The 16,429-nt window shown below is 54.4% G+C and overlaps 1 protein-coding gene across 1 annotated transcript; it reads right to left on the reverse strand.

Annotated features, from left to right (window-relative positions):
• Positions 1-160: 160 nt before the first annotated feature.
• On the reverse strand, positions 161-14,785 carry LOC116944818 (surfeit locus protein 4-like). The gene is made up of 6 exons (XM_032958574.2): positions 14,572-14,785; positions 4,521-4,707; positions 3,701-3,777; positions 3,378-3,421; positions 2,862-3,048; positions 161-2,479 (listed from the first exon to the last, which is right to left on the reverse strand). The coding sequence occupies exons 1-6, from the start codon at positions 14,617-14,619 to the stop codon at positions 2,216-2,218; spliced, it is 807 nt and encodes a 268-aa protein (XP_032814465.1). The 5' UTR covers positions 14,620-14,785; the 3' UTR covers positions 161-2,215.
• Positions 14,786-16,429: the final 1,644 nt, after the last annotated feature.

Raw genomic sequence — 16,429 nt, forward strand, 5'->3', positions numbered from 1 at the left:
TCCCACCTGCTCACCCATCCACCCGCTCACCCACACATGCACTCACCCACCCGCTCATCCACCCACCCACCCGCTCACCCACCCACCCGCTCACCCACATGCACTCACACATTTACCCACGCACTCACCCATGCACTCACGCATTCACCCACGCACCGAGTGGAGATGTCAACGTGAGGGTTTATTGACCGATACACTTTAAAACGACAACGGCGACAGTCGTAAACGATGCTGATGATGCTGATAAAAATGAAACCGCCCAGCGAGAAACCCTCGGGCCCCACTCGGAATGTTTGCGATGACCCCGCTCACCGATCCCTCGATTCCATCCCTCGCTCGCGCGGCGTGAGCGGTTGTGGTAACAGACAAAGATCCCCCGTGTAGCCTTTAACAGGCTGTTGGGGCAAGTTATGTTAGCGAGCACCTATTAAGGGCGGCACGGCACAAAAAGGGGGTGGTGTAGCCAGCACCACGGCCGGCCGCCTTTCTCTCCCCGGTGCTGATTTTACACACTGTACCAGGTACTCATTTCAGGCTGAGTCGACCTAGGGGGTGCCTAGGACCGGTTCAGATATTCGTCACCGGTGTTGGCCGTGAGTGGGAATCAAACTTGGGTCACCGGGCGCACGAACGACTGCGCCACAGCTCCCCGAAACGCGCACAGACACAGGCCGCACGCACTCGCTGACACACACACACACCACACACACACCACACATACAGGCACCCTCATACATACACACACATGCCGCATACTCTTACACACATAGCGCAAATACAAATAAAGCCGGACTCATACCACACACATACCACACACATACCACACATACACACACGGGTGCAAATACTCACACACTACATCGTACACACTCGAATACACACAGATACACACCACAACACACCCACAGATACACATCACACACCACACATACACACACCACATTGCGATGTACATACTACACTCTACAGTACACACACCGCAGGACCAGACACAAACACACACATCGCTCTCTACCCACACTGTAACCCCACCACACCACACGGACAACGCACACCGAGAAAGCAGCGTTCACCACCGCCTGACGTCGTCTCTGGAGGGCGAGCGCCTCTCTCTCCCCCTCCTCCTGCCGTCCCCATCCCGGCGCGCACCCTCAACCTCGCCCACCGCGCCCACCCAGAAGACCAGGGGTCCAGGGCCCCCACCACCCCCGCACCAAATCGTGAATGCTGGGGCCACAAGCGCACGGACTGGGGGCCCAAGTAGGGCACCGTTTTGGTTGCTGGGAGGCCGTCTGCCCCTGAGGGTGGATCGCACGGAACCGTCGCTCACAGAGCGTGGGGGGGGGACCCAGACGGAGTGGGGGGCTCAGAGCGAGGTGCCCACGAGAGGAGCGGCAGGGGCCGCGGGGAGGGGAGGGGAGTGGACGGGGCCCGGGACGGGGAGCGTGGGACCGCAAGCTCACTGCACCGTGAACTCTGACCCTCTCCGCCTCGCCCCCAGCCAGCCACGATCCCCGGGCAGCAGCGGTGGCGGCGTTCGGATTACAGACTCCGTGGGGGGCACGCGGAGTACGCACTTCACGGGCGGTACAGACTCCGCAGGGGGTACGTGGGGGAAGGCGCCACCTTCACCGCGTGCGCTCCGTGACAGTGACTGGTCACATGACCCTCTGCACTGCATGGACACGTGACTGGTGACTGGTAACTGTTCAGCTTCTCACGGTTCACTACAAACCCCCCTCTCCCCCCCCCCCCCAAATTATATTTGCTGAATCGTCACGACACGCCCCGTTTTGATATCCCCTTTGTATTGTTTATCTCTTTTGGGGGTTTTGCTCATTCGGTTTTATCCATCCCACCCCCCTCCCCATTACCAGAAACGTAACACAGGCGGTCGACCCGCGTGCGATTCACGTGGCTACCGAACGAACGATTGATTGATTTTTGCACGCAAGGTTGAATTGAGCAGTCATGTCGCCACGTGGCCCGAGATGAATGCTCACGCACACAGACACACGGACAAACGGACACACACGGACATACGGACACACACGGACACACGGACATACGGACACACACGGACATACGGACACACACGGACACACACGGACACACACACAGACGGGGGGTGGTCGGGAGGGGTGGGGTGGGGAGGGGCAGCGGTCGGTGCAGGTCGGCGTGCCGGGGGTCGGGCGGTGCAGCACGGCGGAGGCGGTCACCACTTCTTCTTCTCGTCGACGGAGACGCCCCCGGGGCCGAGCGCCACGACGAGCAGCAGGCCTCCGGTGACGGACAGCGTCTGGAAGAAGTCGTACTTGAGGAAGTCGTGCAGGGGCTTGTGGGCCGCCACGGTCCAGAACGCGTTCAGGTAGACGTTGAGCGCCGAGAGCCACAGCACCAGCGTGAGCGCCGCCAGCTTCGTCTTGTAGCCCACGGCCACCAGCAGCATGAGGGCCGTGCCCACCACGTCCTGCACCACCTGGTGGCCCCACGCACGACAGCAGGCAAACATCCCCCGTGTAGCTTCGGACGGTCGGGGCAAGTGCTGTTAGCGAGGAGCACCTATTAAGCCCCCGTCACCCCCACCTCAAGGATCCCCTCTGCCCTTGAGCCCCCCCACCAGCCCCCTATGACTTCATTAGGGCCTCGCCCCCCAGGGCCCCACTCCACCCGTATCATCCCCTCTCTCTATCAGCCCCCCAAATCCCCCTCTCTATATAAGCCGCTGGTATACATTTCCAAATGAAAAAGAGCGAAATGCTCGGCGAGCCTTAGCTGGAAACGAAATAGATCCATCCCTCAGTAACCTCCGCTCGAGTCCCCCTGCACCCCGCGAGTCCCCACCTCCGGCCCCTACTCACGGAGAGCGCGCTGGCCTCCAGGTGCAGCAGTGTCATGAACATGAGCACCAGCAGCAGCCTCCCGCCCAGCTGCAGGAGGTGGCGGGGGGACGTCCCCCCGGCGCTGGGGACCCCCGCAAACATCGACCGCCCCTCGGAGCGCGACTCGGCCAGCAGTAGCAGCAGCCCCCCGCCCAGAGCCAGGTTCCTGGGGGGGGGGGGAGGGGCGGGGGGAGAGGGGGGGCCGGTGTGAGGGGGCGCTTCTGGTATCTTGGCGAGCGATGATGCGTCGATCCGCCGATTTAAAAATCGGAATGCGTCCCCCTGGGGAATGGCCCTCGCGGAGACGGAGCGGTTGAAATCGGCTCAGGGCCGAGTCGGCGCCGCCTGGGCCGCCGCTTCTCAGCATCGTGCGAGACGCGCGGTGCCTGGGAGCAGGCCTTCATCCAGCAGTGGACCGAACGTGGCTGACGACGACGCTGGCCGGCGTGTTTCCTGGCCCGCAGGTGTTCGCGTGCCCCTCACGCACACCCTCACCTCATGAGGAACTTGATGTCCCACAGGATGCTGTAGGCCACGGTCTGCGAGGAGATGGAGGTGATGGAGGGGGGGAGAGGGCACACACGTGGACCATGACTAAGCGGCTGCCAGAGAGCAGCACTCTCCCTCCCTCTCTTCCATATGGCATTTGAGAGTACGTCCAAACGTTTGTTATTGTGCACTCCTGCGACGAATCCAGTCCATCGCTGATGCGCCGCGCTGATCACGGACAGAATAAGCTCTGGTGACGATGATGACGACGATGATGATGACGATGATGACGACGACGATGGTGACTATGACGACATTGATGAGCTCACCTGCAGAGCGATGATGACGAAGAGGCCGCAGCAGGCGTGGGGAACAAACTTGCGGCACAGGATGAGGAGGCAGCCACCTGCAGGGACACGGCAGGGACACGGTGAGGCCAGAGACAAACCCCGAGCCCAAGCCTAACCCCTCACCCCTAATCCCTAAACGCTAGCACTTAAGCCGACCTCTAAAAGTGACGCCAACATTAACCCTCAGCCTAACCAGAGCAACGATCCACATAAGAGCCATAACCATAGCAACGATCCACATAAGAGCCATAACCATAGCAACGATCCAAATAAGAGCCATAACCATAGCAACGACCCAGACTAGAGCTGGGATCTCTGATTATTCAAGTGATCGAGAAAAACACTGAGCTCCCACCTCCCCCCATCCCCCACCCCCCTCCACCGCCTCTGTACACGCAGCAGGGTAAATGGTGGAAGAGCAGGCCAAATACCCTCTAGAGCTGCACCAAGTGGAGGCCCCTCCGTCAGCAAGTGGCACCTTTACCTGTCAACTGAGAACGGAGGGCACGTGAACCACACTGTGACTTAGGCCTGCACCGTGCGGTTTGTACGTCTGCGTGTACCAATCACCGCATTCGTTACTAACACTCTACTTGAACCGGTTTCTGGTTCCTGACTCTCGGAACCAGTAACCAATTCTGTTTACCGGTTGACCGTTTGACAGCGCTAACTCCGGTTGTTATCCTGAACGGCACCGGACAACCCAAGCCCCTCTATCCCCACCCCCCCCACCCCGGTGAAACCTCAGTTGGGGGGGGGGCTTCCGGACGTGGGGGGGGGGGGGGGGGGGGGCCCGTACCTATCTGGCCGAGCAGGTTGACAAGCACGAACATTGTGGCGAGCGCGGCGCCGCCGCCCCAGCTGCCCTCGATGTAGTCGCGCTGCTCCGACCACTGGAACCACATGCGCACGCCGTCCTCCAGGAAGGTGCTCACCAGGCAGAGGCGCGCCGCGTGCGGCAGGTAGTGCTTGGTCACGCGCAGGAACTACGGGGGGCGGGGGGGGGGAGACGACGTGCGGGTTCCCGTCAACGTGGAAACGTTGGCGTCGTGGTTGGAACCGGTGGGCCGATGGTGGCCCGACGGTGCGCTCGACTTTGTCCCGCCGTTTGCTCGACGTCGGCCCAACGTTGAGCTGTTGTTGGGTCGACGTTGGCCCGAGGTTGTATGTACGTTAAACTTCTTTCACGCCGTATCTAGCCCACTGTGCTAATCGGAGGTGCGGAAGCTTGGCCCAATGTTCCATGTTTAGCGGGGGGCAGGGTGATTTTCAGCTCAAATCACTGTTATGGCGATGCTCATCTCTCGGATACAGCTCCGACTGAGCCCTTGGTAGAAATTCAACGTTCCCATGGCAGGGGAGGGGGCGAGTTAACACATCAACCGCTGTTGGCTTCCACACAAAGCGGTACTTATTTGAATTTTATCGACCGTGGACAGAGGGATGATGGGCCGAGTCAAAATGCCAAACGGGAGTTAGAATTCGCGACCTTCCAAAGGCGAACCGCTTGCTCTCCCGCTGAGCCCCCTCGTGGGGGTTCGACCACCGTAGACCGAGGACCCCACCGCGGTCGTGATCAGCTGGAGCGCGGGCACAAGGTGGATGAATCACCGCCAACACAAGACAATCATCGCCAGGACTCCCCGCCCGCGCCGCCTCTTGACTAATCGATGGCGTTGATAGCAGCAAGGGTGCCTGGCCAAGGTGTCTACTCAAGAAGGAACCTCGTTGTGGTGGAATTCGTTTCTCACTGAATCAGTCTCTGTGTCTCTGTTTCTCATTCTGGATAAATTATTTTTGCACCGTTCCCGCTGTGGGCAGCCGCCCCTGCACGCCCACCGCAAAGGCAGAACCCGGCTGGGAGAACCATAGGTCCCCTCTGAGATCGAACCTTCTCTGGGGTTCAAGGTTTTGACAGCCTGGCTCTGTGGGAGAACACGTGGCAGGATGTGAACTCCCAGCCATCTGCCTCCAAAGTAAACACTCTCAAGCGCAATGCCTGCCACTCGCACACGCCAAGGACAAAGATCCCCTGTATAGCCTGCACACACTAACAGGGCAAGTGCTGTTATCCCGCACCTATGAAGGCCGATACGGCATACCACGGGGTGGGTTGATGGGCAACACCACGCCTGACCACCTTTTTCTCCCCAGTTCCAATGTTTATACAACGCACCAGGTACTCATTTGAGGCTAAGTCGACCTACAACTCCCTTTGTCTACCAATACCCGCGCCATTCGCTACTAAGTGACGGTGACGTCACCACGGCGCCCGTGCCAGGCCAGGTGCACTTTGAGGCCACGTGAAATGTCGAAGGCTCGCTGACAGGAGGTCTGCACTGCCACTCACACAAACACGTACACTGACGCGCCTCTCACACTGGGCCTCCACGTGCTATTGTAAGTTTAGAACTCCCTGGGATTCCGCACGTCTGTGAAACCCCCCTGCCCACTCGGGCTTAGTTGGTTTGACCCGTGACGTCTCCCGCGGTGTGGACGTGGCCTGTCCGCCCTGCCCAGCCACGTGCTCCGATAACAGCCGGCTCCGCGTGCTCAGCCGCAGACGATTGGTCCGATCGGATCGGAGCAATCGGAAGGGAAGATTGATCCGAACAGAACATTGATCCGAACAGAACTCCACAGCCCCGTGCATTGGGCGAGGGTTGGAGGATGCTGGCCCGATGGTTACAACCACACGCCAACGTTGGCCCAAAGTTGATTAGAGAATGATGTCCAACTCGGACTAGGATCCGTATCAAGGGCTGCAGGCTGAGAATTACGTCCAGGTTTAGGTCTGTGTTATAGGAGGCGACCAGGACCCAAGCCTAACAGAGACAGGGCCCTTGCCATTACACATCCGGCAGTTCACCTGCAGCATTGGTTGCGAAAAACCTGCTGATGTGACACTTCAGTGTCGAAACCGCTCCAGAGGTTGCTTGTATTTAACTGCTGAAATTGAGCACTCCCAAAAGGCCGTGCGGTAAAACGTATACTGTACTGAATGTGGAGTGACAGATAAGGGAAGTCGAGTTTGTTTGGTTATTTAGTTATTTATAGTCTCCACACCGACGCCGATTGTCGTGTTTAACGCTGTGCCGTGCCTCCTCACACAACATCACGTGGTTCCCGTAAACCTGCCCCGAACAACACAGAGCCCCAACCACCACACACACACGAGCGGAGAGTCGCCCCCTTGTCGCTCTTCTATCGCCTGCCACCGTGGTCGCTGTTGTCCTGAAACTCCACTCGTGCATTCGCCCTCCCCGTGAACGAGGACTCGGCACACTGTGACGTCACTCACACGCCACCACGCCGAACCGGGTTCGTGCGTGATGACGTCACCACGCCCCCCCCCGGCTGTAGACCCCCCCCACCCCTCCCCAAAAAAAGATGCAAATATATTTATATATTTCACAAAATCACAAAGTGAATTTGTAACTCATCCGCTATTAACCATTAAATGGCCGCTTAGCCAAACTGTTTCCAGGGTGATTGAGGCAGTGGTGACGCCTCCTCCTCCTCCTCGGCGCTCCGACGCGTCGAGGTGCGGTGCTGAATTCGGGGGCTCGTGGCAGGCAGCCTCGTGTCCCCGCGGGCGCAGGGCGTGATGGGCACTCGTCTCTCAGCCTTACCGCGAGCACAGCAAACCATCAGCTGATGATGTCAACTCGTGGTGAGGGCGCGCCACAGCCGCGCAGTGTCCGCTCGCTCTCGTCCAGAGAGAGACACGGAGAGAGAACGACTCGAGAAGAGAACGACTCGTAGAGAGAGACACGGACAGAGAACGACTCGTAGAGAGACACGGAGAGAGACACGGAGAGAGACACGGACAGAGAACGATCGAGAAGAGAACGACTCGTAGAGAGAGACACCGAGAGAGAACGACTCGTAGAGTGAACGACTCGTAGAGAGACACGGAGAAAGAACGACTCGAGAAGAGAACGACTCGTAGAGAACGACTCATAGAGAGAGACACGGAGAGAGAACGACTCGGAGAGATAATGACTCGAGAAGAGAACGACTCGAGAAGAGAACGACTCGGAGAGAGACACGGAGAGAGAACGACTCGAGAAGAGAACGACTCGGAGAGAGACACGGAGAGAGAACGACTCGAGAAGAGAACGACTCGTAGAGAGAGACACGGAGAGAGAACGACTCGTAGAGAGACACGGAGAGAGAACGACTCGGAGAGAGACACGGAGAGAGAACGACTCGAGAAGAGAACGACTCGGAGAGAGACACGGAGAGAGAACGACTCTAGAAGAGAACGACTCATAGAGAGAGACACGGAGAGAGAACGACTCGTAGAGAGACACGGAGAGAGAACGACTCGTAGAGAGACACGGAGAGAGAACGACTCGGAGAACGACTCGAGAAGAGAACGACTCGGAGAAAGACACGGAGAGAGAACGACTCGAGAAGAGAACGACTCGAGAAGAGAACGATTCGAGAAGAGAACGACTCGGAGAGAGACAAAGAGAGAGAACGACTCGTAGAGTGAACGACTCGGAGAGAGACACGGAGAGAGACACGGAGAGAGAACGACTCGTAGAGAGAACGACTCGCAGAGAGAGACACGGAGAGAGACACGGAGCGAGAACGACTCGGAGAGAGAACAACTCGTAGAGAGAGACACGGAGAGAGACACGGAGAGAGACACGGAGAGAGAGACATGGACAGAGAACGACTCGGAGAGAGAACGACTCGGAGAGAGACACGGAGAGAGAGACACGGAGAGAGAACGACTCGGAGAGAGAACGACTCGTAGAGACACGGAGAGAGACACGGAGAGAGAGACACGGAGAGAGAGACTCGGAGAGAGAACGACTCGTAGAGAGACACGGAGAGAGAGACACGGAGAGAGAGACACGGAGAGAGAGACACAGAGTGAGAACGACTCGGAGAGAGACACGGAGAGAGAACGACACGGAGAGAGAACGACTCGGAGAGAGAACGACTCGGAGAGAGAACGACTCGGAGAGAGAACGACTCGGAGAGAGAACGACTCAGAGGCGCCAGGAAGAGCAACCACAGCACGAAGGGGAAGGCAACCCAGGCGGTGAGGAGCCGGTGCCAACAATTACCCAAGCTCTGCGATCCTCTATATACGATGGTGTTATCGGCCAACCCGCGCGTGCTAGTGGGGTAAACGCTCCATCCCGTACAGAGAGGGAACAGGCGGAGTCCGCATTTTCGCTTTGCTGCCTTCTCAATAGCGAAGTCACGCGACGCTGTTATCGCGATAATCGTCGCATCGCGAGCATGCAAACAGTTGTCGTGTCGAGGAGGACGGCATCTCAGCAACCCGAGTGACGCTCCGTTCGGTTCGGAGCACGTGTGGTTGTTACGTCTCATTAGTTGGCAATCCATCGATGTCTCCAGCAATCAACCACGACTTCAGCCAATTAAACAACAATTAGAGAGATACAGAGACAGACGTGAGTGTTACAGAGAGACAGACGAGTGTGTTACAGAGAGACAGAGACAGACGAGTGTGTTACAGAGAGACAGAGACAGACGAGTGTGTTACAGAGAGACAGAGATAGACAAGTGTGTTACAGAGAGACAGAGATAGACAAGTGTGTTACAGAGAGACAGAGACAGACGGGTGTGTTACAGAGAGACAGAGATAGACGAGTGTGTTACAGAGAGACAGAGATAGACGAGTGTGTTACAGAGAGACAGAGATAGACGAGTGTGTTACAGAGAGACAGAGACAGACGAGTGTGTTACAGAGAGACAGACGAGTGTGTTACAGAGAGACAGAGTCAGACAAGTGTGTTACAGAGAGACAGAGACAGACGAGTGTGTTACAGAGAGACAGAGATAGACAAGTGTGTTACAGAGAGACAGAGACAGACGGGTGTGTTACAGAGAGACAGAGATAGACGAGTGTGTTACAGATAGACAGAGACAGACGAGTGTGTTACAGAGAGACAGAGACAGACGTGTGTGTTACAGAGAGACAGAGACAGACGAGTGTGTTACAGATAGACAGAGACAGACGAGTGTGTTACAGAGAGACAGAGATAGACAAGTGTGTTACAGAGAGACAGAGATAGACGAGTGTGTTACAGAGACAGACGAGTGTGTTACAGAGAGACAGAGACAGACGAGTGTGTTACAGAGAGACATAGACAGACGAGTGTGTCACAGACAGACAGAGACAGACGAGTGTGTTACAGAGAGACAGAGATAGACGAGTGTGTTACAGACAGAGAGAGACAGAGATAGACGAGTGTGTTACAGAGAGACAGACAGACGTGTGTGTTACAGAGAGACATAGACAGACAAGTGTGTTACAGATAGACAGAGATAGACGAGTGTGTTACAGAGAGACAGAGACAGACAAGTGTGTTACAGATAGACAGAGATAGACGAGTGTGTTACAGAGAGACAGACAAGTGTGTTACAGAGAGACAGAGACAGACGAGTGTGTTACAGAGAGACAGAGATAGACGAGTGTGTTACAGAGAGACAGACAGACGAGTGTGTTACAGATAGACAGAGATAGACGAGTGTGTTACAGATAGACAGAGACAGACGAGTGTGTTACAGAGAGACAGAGACAGACGTGTGTGTTACAGAGAGACAGACAAGTGTGTTACAGAGAGACAGAGACAGACGAGTGTGTTACAGAGAGACAGAGATAGACGAGTGTGTTACAGAGAGACAGACAGACGAGTGTGTTACAGATAGACAGAGATAGACGAGTGTGTTACAGATAGACAGAGACAGACGAGTGTGTTACAGAGAGACAGAGACAGACGAGTGTGTTACAGAGAGACAGACGAGTGTGTTACAGAGAGACAGAGACAGACGAGTGTGTTACAGAGAGACAGAGATAGACAAGTGTGTTACAGAGAGACAGAGACAGACGGGTGTGTTACAGAGAGACAGAGATAGACGAGTGTGTTACAGATAGACAGAGACAGACGAGTGTGTTACAGAGAGACAGAGACAGACGTGTGTGTTACAGAGAGACAGACGAGTGAATTACAGAGAGACAGAGACAGACAAGTGTGTTACAGAGAGACAGAGACAGACGAGTGTGTTACAGAGAGACAGACAAGTGTGTTACAGAGAGACAGAGACAGACCAGTGTGTTACAGATAGACAGAGATAGACGAGTGTGTTACAGAGAGACAGAGATAGACGAGTGTGTTACAGAAAGACAGAGATAGACGAGTGTGTTACAGATAGACAGAGACAGATGAGTGTGTCACAGAGAGACAGACAGACGTGTGTGTTACAGAGAGACAGAGATAGACGAGTGTGTTACAGATAGACAGAGACAGACGAGTGTGTTACAGAGAGACAGACGAGTGTGTTACAGAGAGACAGATAGACGAGTGTGTTACAGAGAGACACAGACAGACGAGTGTGTTACAGAGAGACAGACAGACGAGTGTGTTACAGATAGACAGAGACAGACGAGTGTGTAACAGAGAGACAGACGAGTGTGTTACAGATAGACAGAGACAGACGAGTGTGTTACAGATAGACAGAGACAGACGAGTGTGTTACAGAGAGACAGAGATAGACGAGTGTGTTACAGAGAGACAGACGAGTGTGTTACAGAGAGACAGAGATAGACGAGTGTGTTACAGAGAGACAGAGATAGACAAGTGTGTTACAGAGAGACAGAGACAGACGAGTGTGTTACAGAGAGACAGAGACAGACGAGTGTGTAACAAAGAGACAGAGATAGACGAGTGTGTTACAGAGAGAGACAGAGGCACACAGATGTGTTACAGAGAGACATAGTTAGAGACACAGGTACATATCGGTAAAGTCACGTAGAATGAGAATAAAATAATAAATTTATAAAATAAAATAACACAATAATATGAGAATATTATTGTGTTATTTTAATAAAATAACACAATAATATGAGAAAATAATAAATTTATAAAATAAAATAACACAATAATATGAGAATATTATTGTGTTATTTTAATAAAATAACACAATAATATGAGAATATTATTGTGTTATTTTATTTTATCAATTTATTATTTTATTCTCATTCTACGTGACTTTACCGAAAGAACCAAAGAAGATGAATCATTGCAGTCACGAAAGCTTTAAATCGAAATTTACACAGGTACATAGATGAGTTACAGAGAGACACAGGTGTGTTAAGAGATGCAAGGGGGTGTTGTATAAGTTCATGAGCTTCATTATCTATAAAATTATCTATAATGAAGCTCAATGTTGTCGTCAGTGACCTAATGAATCGCCCTAACGGCGCTAGACGCTGCCACGCTGCTGGTGACGCCGATTTCACGCCAGCCAGGGACATCACGACCTCATTAGTGGCAGGGGCCTCGGACATGAACGGTCATCATCACCATCGCAACATTCGCATCACCATCATTACCCTCATCATTCCAACCATTATGATCACCATTATTATCATTGCATTTATCGTGCCAGTATAATCATAATTATCAGCATCATCATAATCTGCATAATTATCATCTCAACATGATAATTCCAGCATGAACTATCATGACCACCTTTCATCATTATCAACAGCATCATCATTATACCAGCATCGAGATCATCATCATTATTACCAGAGCATCATCACCATCATCATTTATTCTAGATTTGAAGCTTTCGTGACTGCAAGGATTCATACTCTTTGATTTTTTTCGGTAAAGTCACGTAGGTAAAATAAAAATAATATAATAAAACAACTAAATTAAATCACGACGTTTCGGAGGCAACACAAGCTTCCCTCTTCAGGTGGAACAGTCACAGCAAGATAGCTGCATCACTTGATTTAATTTAGTTGTTTTATTATTATATTTTCATTTTATCTACGTGACTTTACTGTTAAAAACAAAGAGTACCATCATCTTATCAGCCTAGCATCACTAATATGACCATCTATATTATTATCATCGTAATAGCATCACCATCATCCCAGCATCCGCTTTGGTTATATCGTCTGGTTCCTAGGGTCCTATGATCACAAACTCGCATCCCACAAATGTCCCCCCCCCCCCGCCCGTGACCCCGATGGGAGCCATTCACCAGGGCACCCCACAGGGGAGGTCAATGACCACCCCGCAGGGCCGAACCCCCTAAATGGGGCGGTCACTCTGCTGGGTTCGCTCACGGCCCGTGACCCGGGACGCGCCGGTCTCAGAAGCCAAGCAGGCGTTGAGCCTGGCTCCTGCTGAGCTTCGTTGTGGGAGGAAGGCAGAGGGCAGTGTGGCAAGACACGTTGTCTGACTGCGGGTCGATGCACCACACCACCGAGTGGTACGGTTGGATACGTACGGTGCGAAAGAAGTTCAACTTACATACACCCTACACCGAGCACCCACACGCAGTGTTCAGCATGGATAGACAAATAACTCCATTGCACGACCCTCATCCAGCAGTGGATTAACAGGGCTGGACATGCACGTGCAGACCAGATGACCTGAAGAGGGGGTCACTGGCCGCGCAGGTGACTCCCTCAACGGGGGTCCGGATATCCCCTCGCCGTTCCACCGCAACCCCCCTCAAAGGCCTCCGAGCAGGGGCCAAGGGAGATGCAGGCGGGGTACAGCGGCTGAGAGGACACGGTACAGTGGGACAGGAGACACGCAGAGAGACAGGGGGAGACAGGGGGAGACGAGGAGAGACAGGGAGACGCAGAGACACAAGTATTGCAGCTGGGCTGGGAGACGACAGAGACACGGAGACGACGGAGACACGGGGACACAGTGAGGCAGAGAGACATCGAGAGGCAAGGAGAGACGGCGAGACTGGAAGAGACACACACATGCAGGGAGACAAGAAGAGATAGACAATACAATACAATGCTCAGCCTTGAAAGGAAATACATGGAGACAGTGAGACAGACATAGAGACAGAGGAGCAGTGAGACAGAGACGCAGACAGGGAGACAGACAAGAACGGCAACTGAGCACGGAGCCAGTTTGTAAGAGACAACGAGAGACAGCGAGACACAGGGAGACGCAGGGGGAGAGAGTTAGCCAAGAGGAGACACAGCGAGACACAGAGAGAGACAGCTAGACACAGAGAGAGACAGGGAGACACAGGGGGAGAGAGTTAGCCAAGAGGAGACAGCGAGACACAGAGAGAGACAGGGAGACACAGCGAGACACAAAGAGAGACAGGGAGACACAGCGAGACACAGGGAGACACAGGGGGAGAGAGTTAGCCAAGAGGAGACACAGCGAGACACAGAGAGAGACAGCGAGACACAGAGAGAGAGACAGGGAGACACAGCGAGAGACAGGGAGACACAGCGAGAGACAGGGAGACACAGGGAGAGACAGAGAGACACGGGGAGACACAGGGGGAGAGAGTTAGCCAAGAGGAGACACAGCGAGAGACAGGGAGACACAGGGAGACACAGGGGGAGAGAGTTAGCCAAGAGGAGACAGCGAGAGACAGAGAGACAGGGAGACAGGGGGAGAGAGTTAGCCAAGAGGAGACACAGGGATGCACAGGGAGACAGGGGGAGAGAGTTAGCCAAGAGGAGACAGCGAGAGACAGAGAGACAGGGAGACACAGGGAGACACAGGGGGAGAGAGTTAGCCAAGAGGAGACAGCGAGAGACAGAGAGACAGGGAGACACAGGGGGAGAGAGTTAGCCAAGAGGAGACAGCGAGAGACAGGGAGACACAGGGAGACACAGGGGGAGAGAGTTAGCCAAGAGGAGACAGCGAGAGACAGAGACACAGGGAGAGACAGGGGGAGAGAGTTAGCCAAGAGGAGACACAGCCAGGCACCATCCCGGCCCACCGCCCCCGACCAACCCCACAAGTCTCGCTCGGCCCGTGTCTCGCACCGTCTCCCGGCGTCTCCCCAGGGGTCCTCACCTTGTCTGCCGCGTCCTCGGCCACCCGGATCGCGCCCTCGTGGGCCATGGCAGACTCAGCTGGGTCCGAGAGAAGCGGACCGACCAGAGACCCCGGGGTCGCGGAAAGGGGGTGCTGCTGCCCGCCTTCTCTCCACCCCTCGGCCTGCCACGTCGCACGGGGTCGCGGCGGTAGCGCCTTGCTGCCACTAGGCGGCGCTGTGGCCCAGAAGTGTCTGGGGAAGGAAAATTATTTGACTATTTATTATTCAATAATTTCACCCCGATAAACAGTCCCTTGAGACGGAATATCTCGTTTGGTAACGGCGTTTAAAGTGTCGATTGTAACAAGTATCCAGAAAATAGACGAATTGACAGATGCCAAACATTCTCAACATCGCCAAAGACAAAAAAACCCCGTGTCGCCTTAAAATGTTGGAGCAAGTGCTGTTAGCGAGCACCCAATGAAGACCGCCACGGCACACGAGGGGGTGGGAGGCCAGCACCATCACCAACATCTCCGCCATAACTGCCACCACTACCAATCACCATCACCACGACCACCACAATCACCATCACCACCACAAAGTTACACAAATCAAGTCACACGCAGCTAACGGAGTATTAGACACACCCTCAGAGCTGCTCTGGTCCATGGACCAGCTCTTGCAATGAGCACAATAACATTTCTCTGCTGTAATTGTGAACAGTGATTGTGTCGATTTGAAGGTGGCTCCTGTCGTATGAACGCCATGCGGGTCACAGTGGTAACACAGCAAGAAACTCGATTCTCTACTGGGGCGCCTCTCCACGTGGAGTTTCAATGTTCTCTCCTTAAACAACCCCACAATGTAACTCGTGTTGGTCAATCATCCCTATGCTGGAAGAATATCTCCATATAACTCAAATGAGATGACACTCTGAAGCGACAAAGCTCCAGACTGGGAACATTTGGCCTGGGTGGACAGGCGGGGTAATGAATATTCGTGATCGTTCGAGAGGGGTGTTTGTGTTTGGTGGTTGACTGGGGGTTGGCGTGAAAGACAGAAGGAAATCAAAACGTCCATGACAACTTAGTCAAATCAATGCCGCCCATTTGTGGGGGGGTGGGGGGGGGGGCACGGGCCCCCTACACGGTCAGTAACGGGCGCTTAAATCGTCAGCTGGGCACCGATGGGCGGAGTCATTGGGACTAACCTTGGCCTATAATCCTACCCCGAATGTAGCCCTAATTGTAACCCTAAACGTTGCCCTAGGCTCTTCCCCTATCCCATAACTCCACCCTTTTCCCATAACTCTTCCCATATCCTCTCTCCCTATCCCCTTTATTCCATAACCCTCTCCCTATCCCCTAACTCCCTTCCTACCCCCTATATCGCCTCTCTCTATCCCCTAACTCTCTCCCTATCCCTTAACTCTCTCCCCATCCCTTAACTCTCCCCATCCCATCTATCCCCTCTCTCCCTATCCCCCAACTCTCTCCCCATCCCTTCTATCCCCTCTCTCCCCATCCCCTCTATCCCATCTCTCCCTATCCCCTCTATCCCCTCTCTCCCTATCCCCCAACTCTCTCCCCATCCCCCCCCCCCCCCCAGCTCTCTCCCCATCCCCTCTATCCCCTCTCTCCCTATCCCCTATATCCCCTCTCTCCCTATCCCCCAGCTCTCTCCCAATCCCCTCTATCCCCTCTCTCCCTACCCCCCCCCCCGCCCAACTCTCTCCCCATCCCCTCTATCCCCTCTCTCCCTATACCCCAACTCTCTCCCCATCCCCCCCCCCCCCAACTCTCTCCCTATCCCCCAACTCTCTCCCCATCCCTTCTATCCCCTCTCCCTATATCCCCTCTCTCCCTATCCCCCAACTCTATCCCCATCCCCTCT

The sequence above is a fragment of the Petromyzon marinus genome, chromosome 22 (genome assembly GCF_048934315.1).
Source record: "Petromyzon marinus isolate PM22_M1 ecotype Great Lakes invasive population chromosome 22, UKy_Petmar_22M1.pri1.0, whole genome shotgun sequence".
Lineage (NCBI taxonomy): Eukaryota > Metazoa > Chordata > Hyperoartia > Petromyzontiformes > Petromyzontidae > Petromyzon > Petromyzon marinus.

What these genes read in the sequence shown, in the direction of transcription:
- LOC116944818 (XM_032958574.2), bottom strand. Translation starts at nt 14,619, where the DNA reads ATGGCCCACGAGGGCGCGATCCGGGTGGCCGAGGACGCGGCAGACAAG. An exon ending in CCGAGGACGCGGCAGACAAG is followed by an intron (nt 4,708 to 14,571) that starts GTGAGGACCCCT and finishes CGCCCCCCGTAG; the next exon opens with TTCCTGCGCGTGACCAAGCA. An exon ending in TGGAGGCCAGCGCGCTCTCC is followed by an intron (nt 2,480 to 2,861) that starts GTGAGTAGGGGC and finishes TGGGGCCACCAG; the next exon opens with GTGGTGCAGGACGTGGTGGG.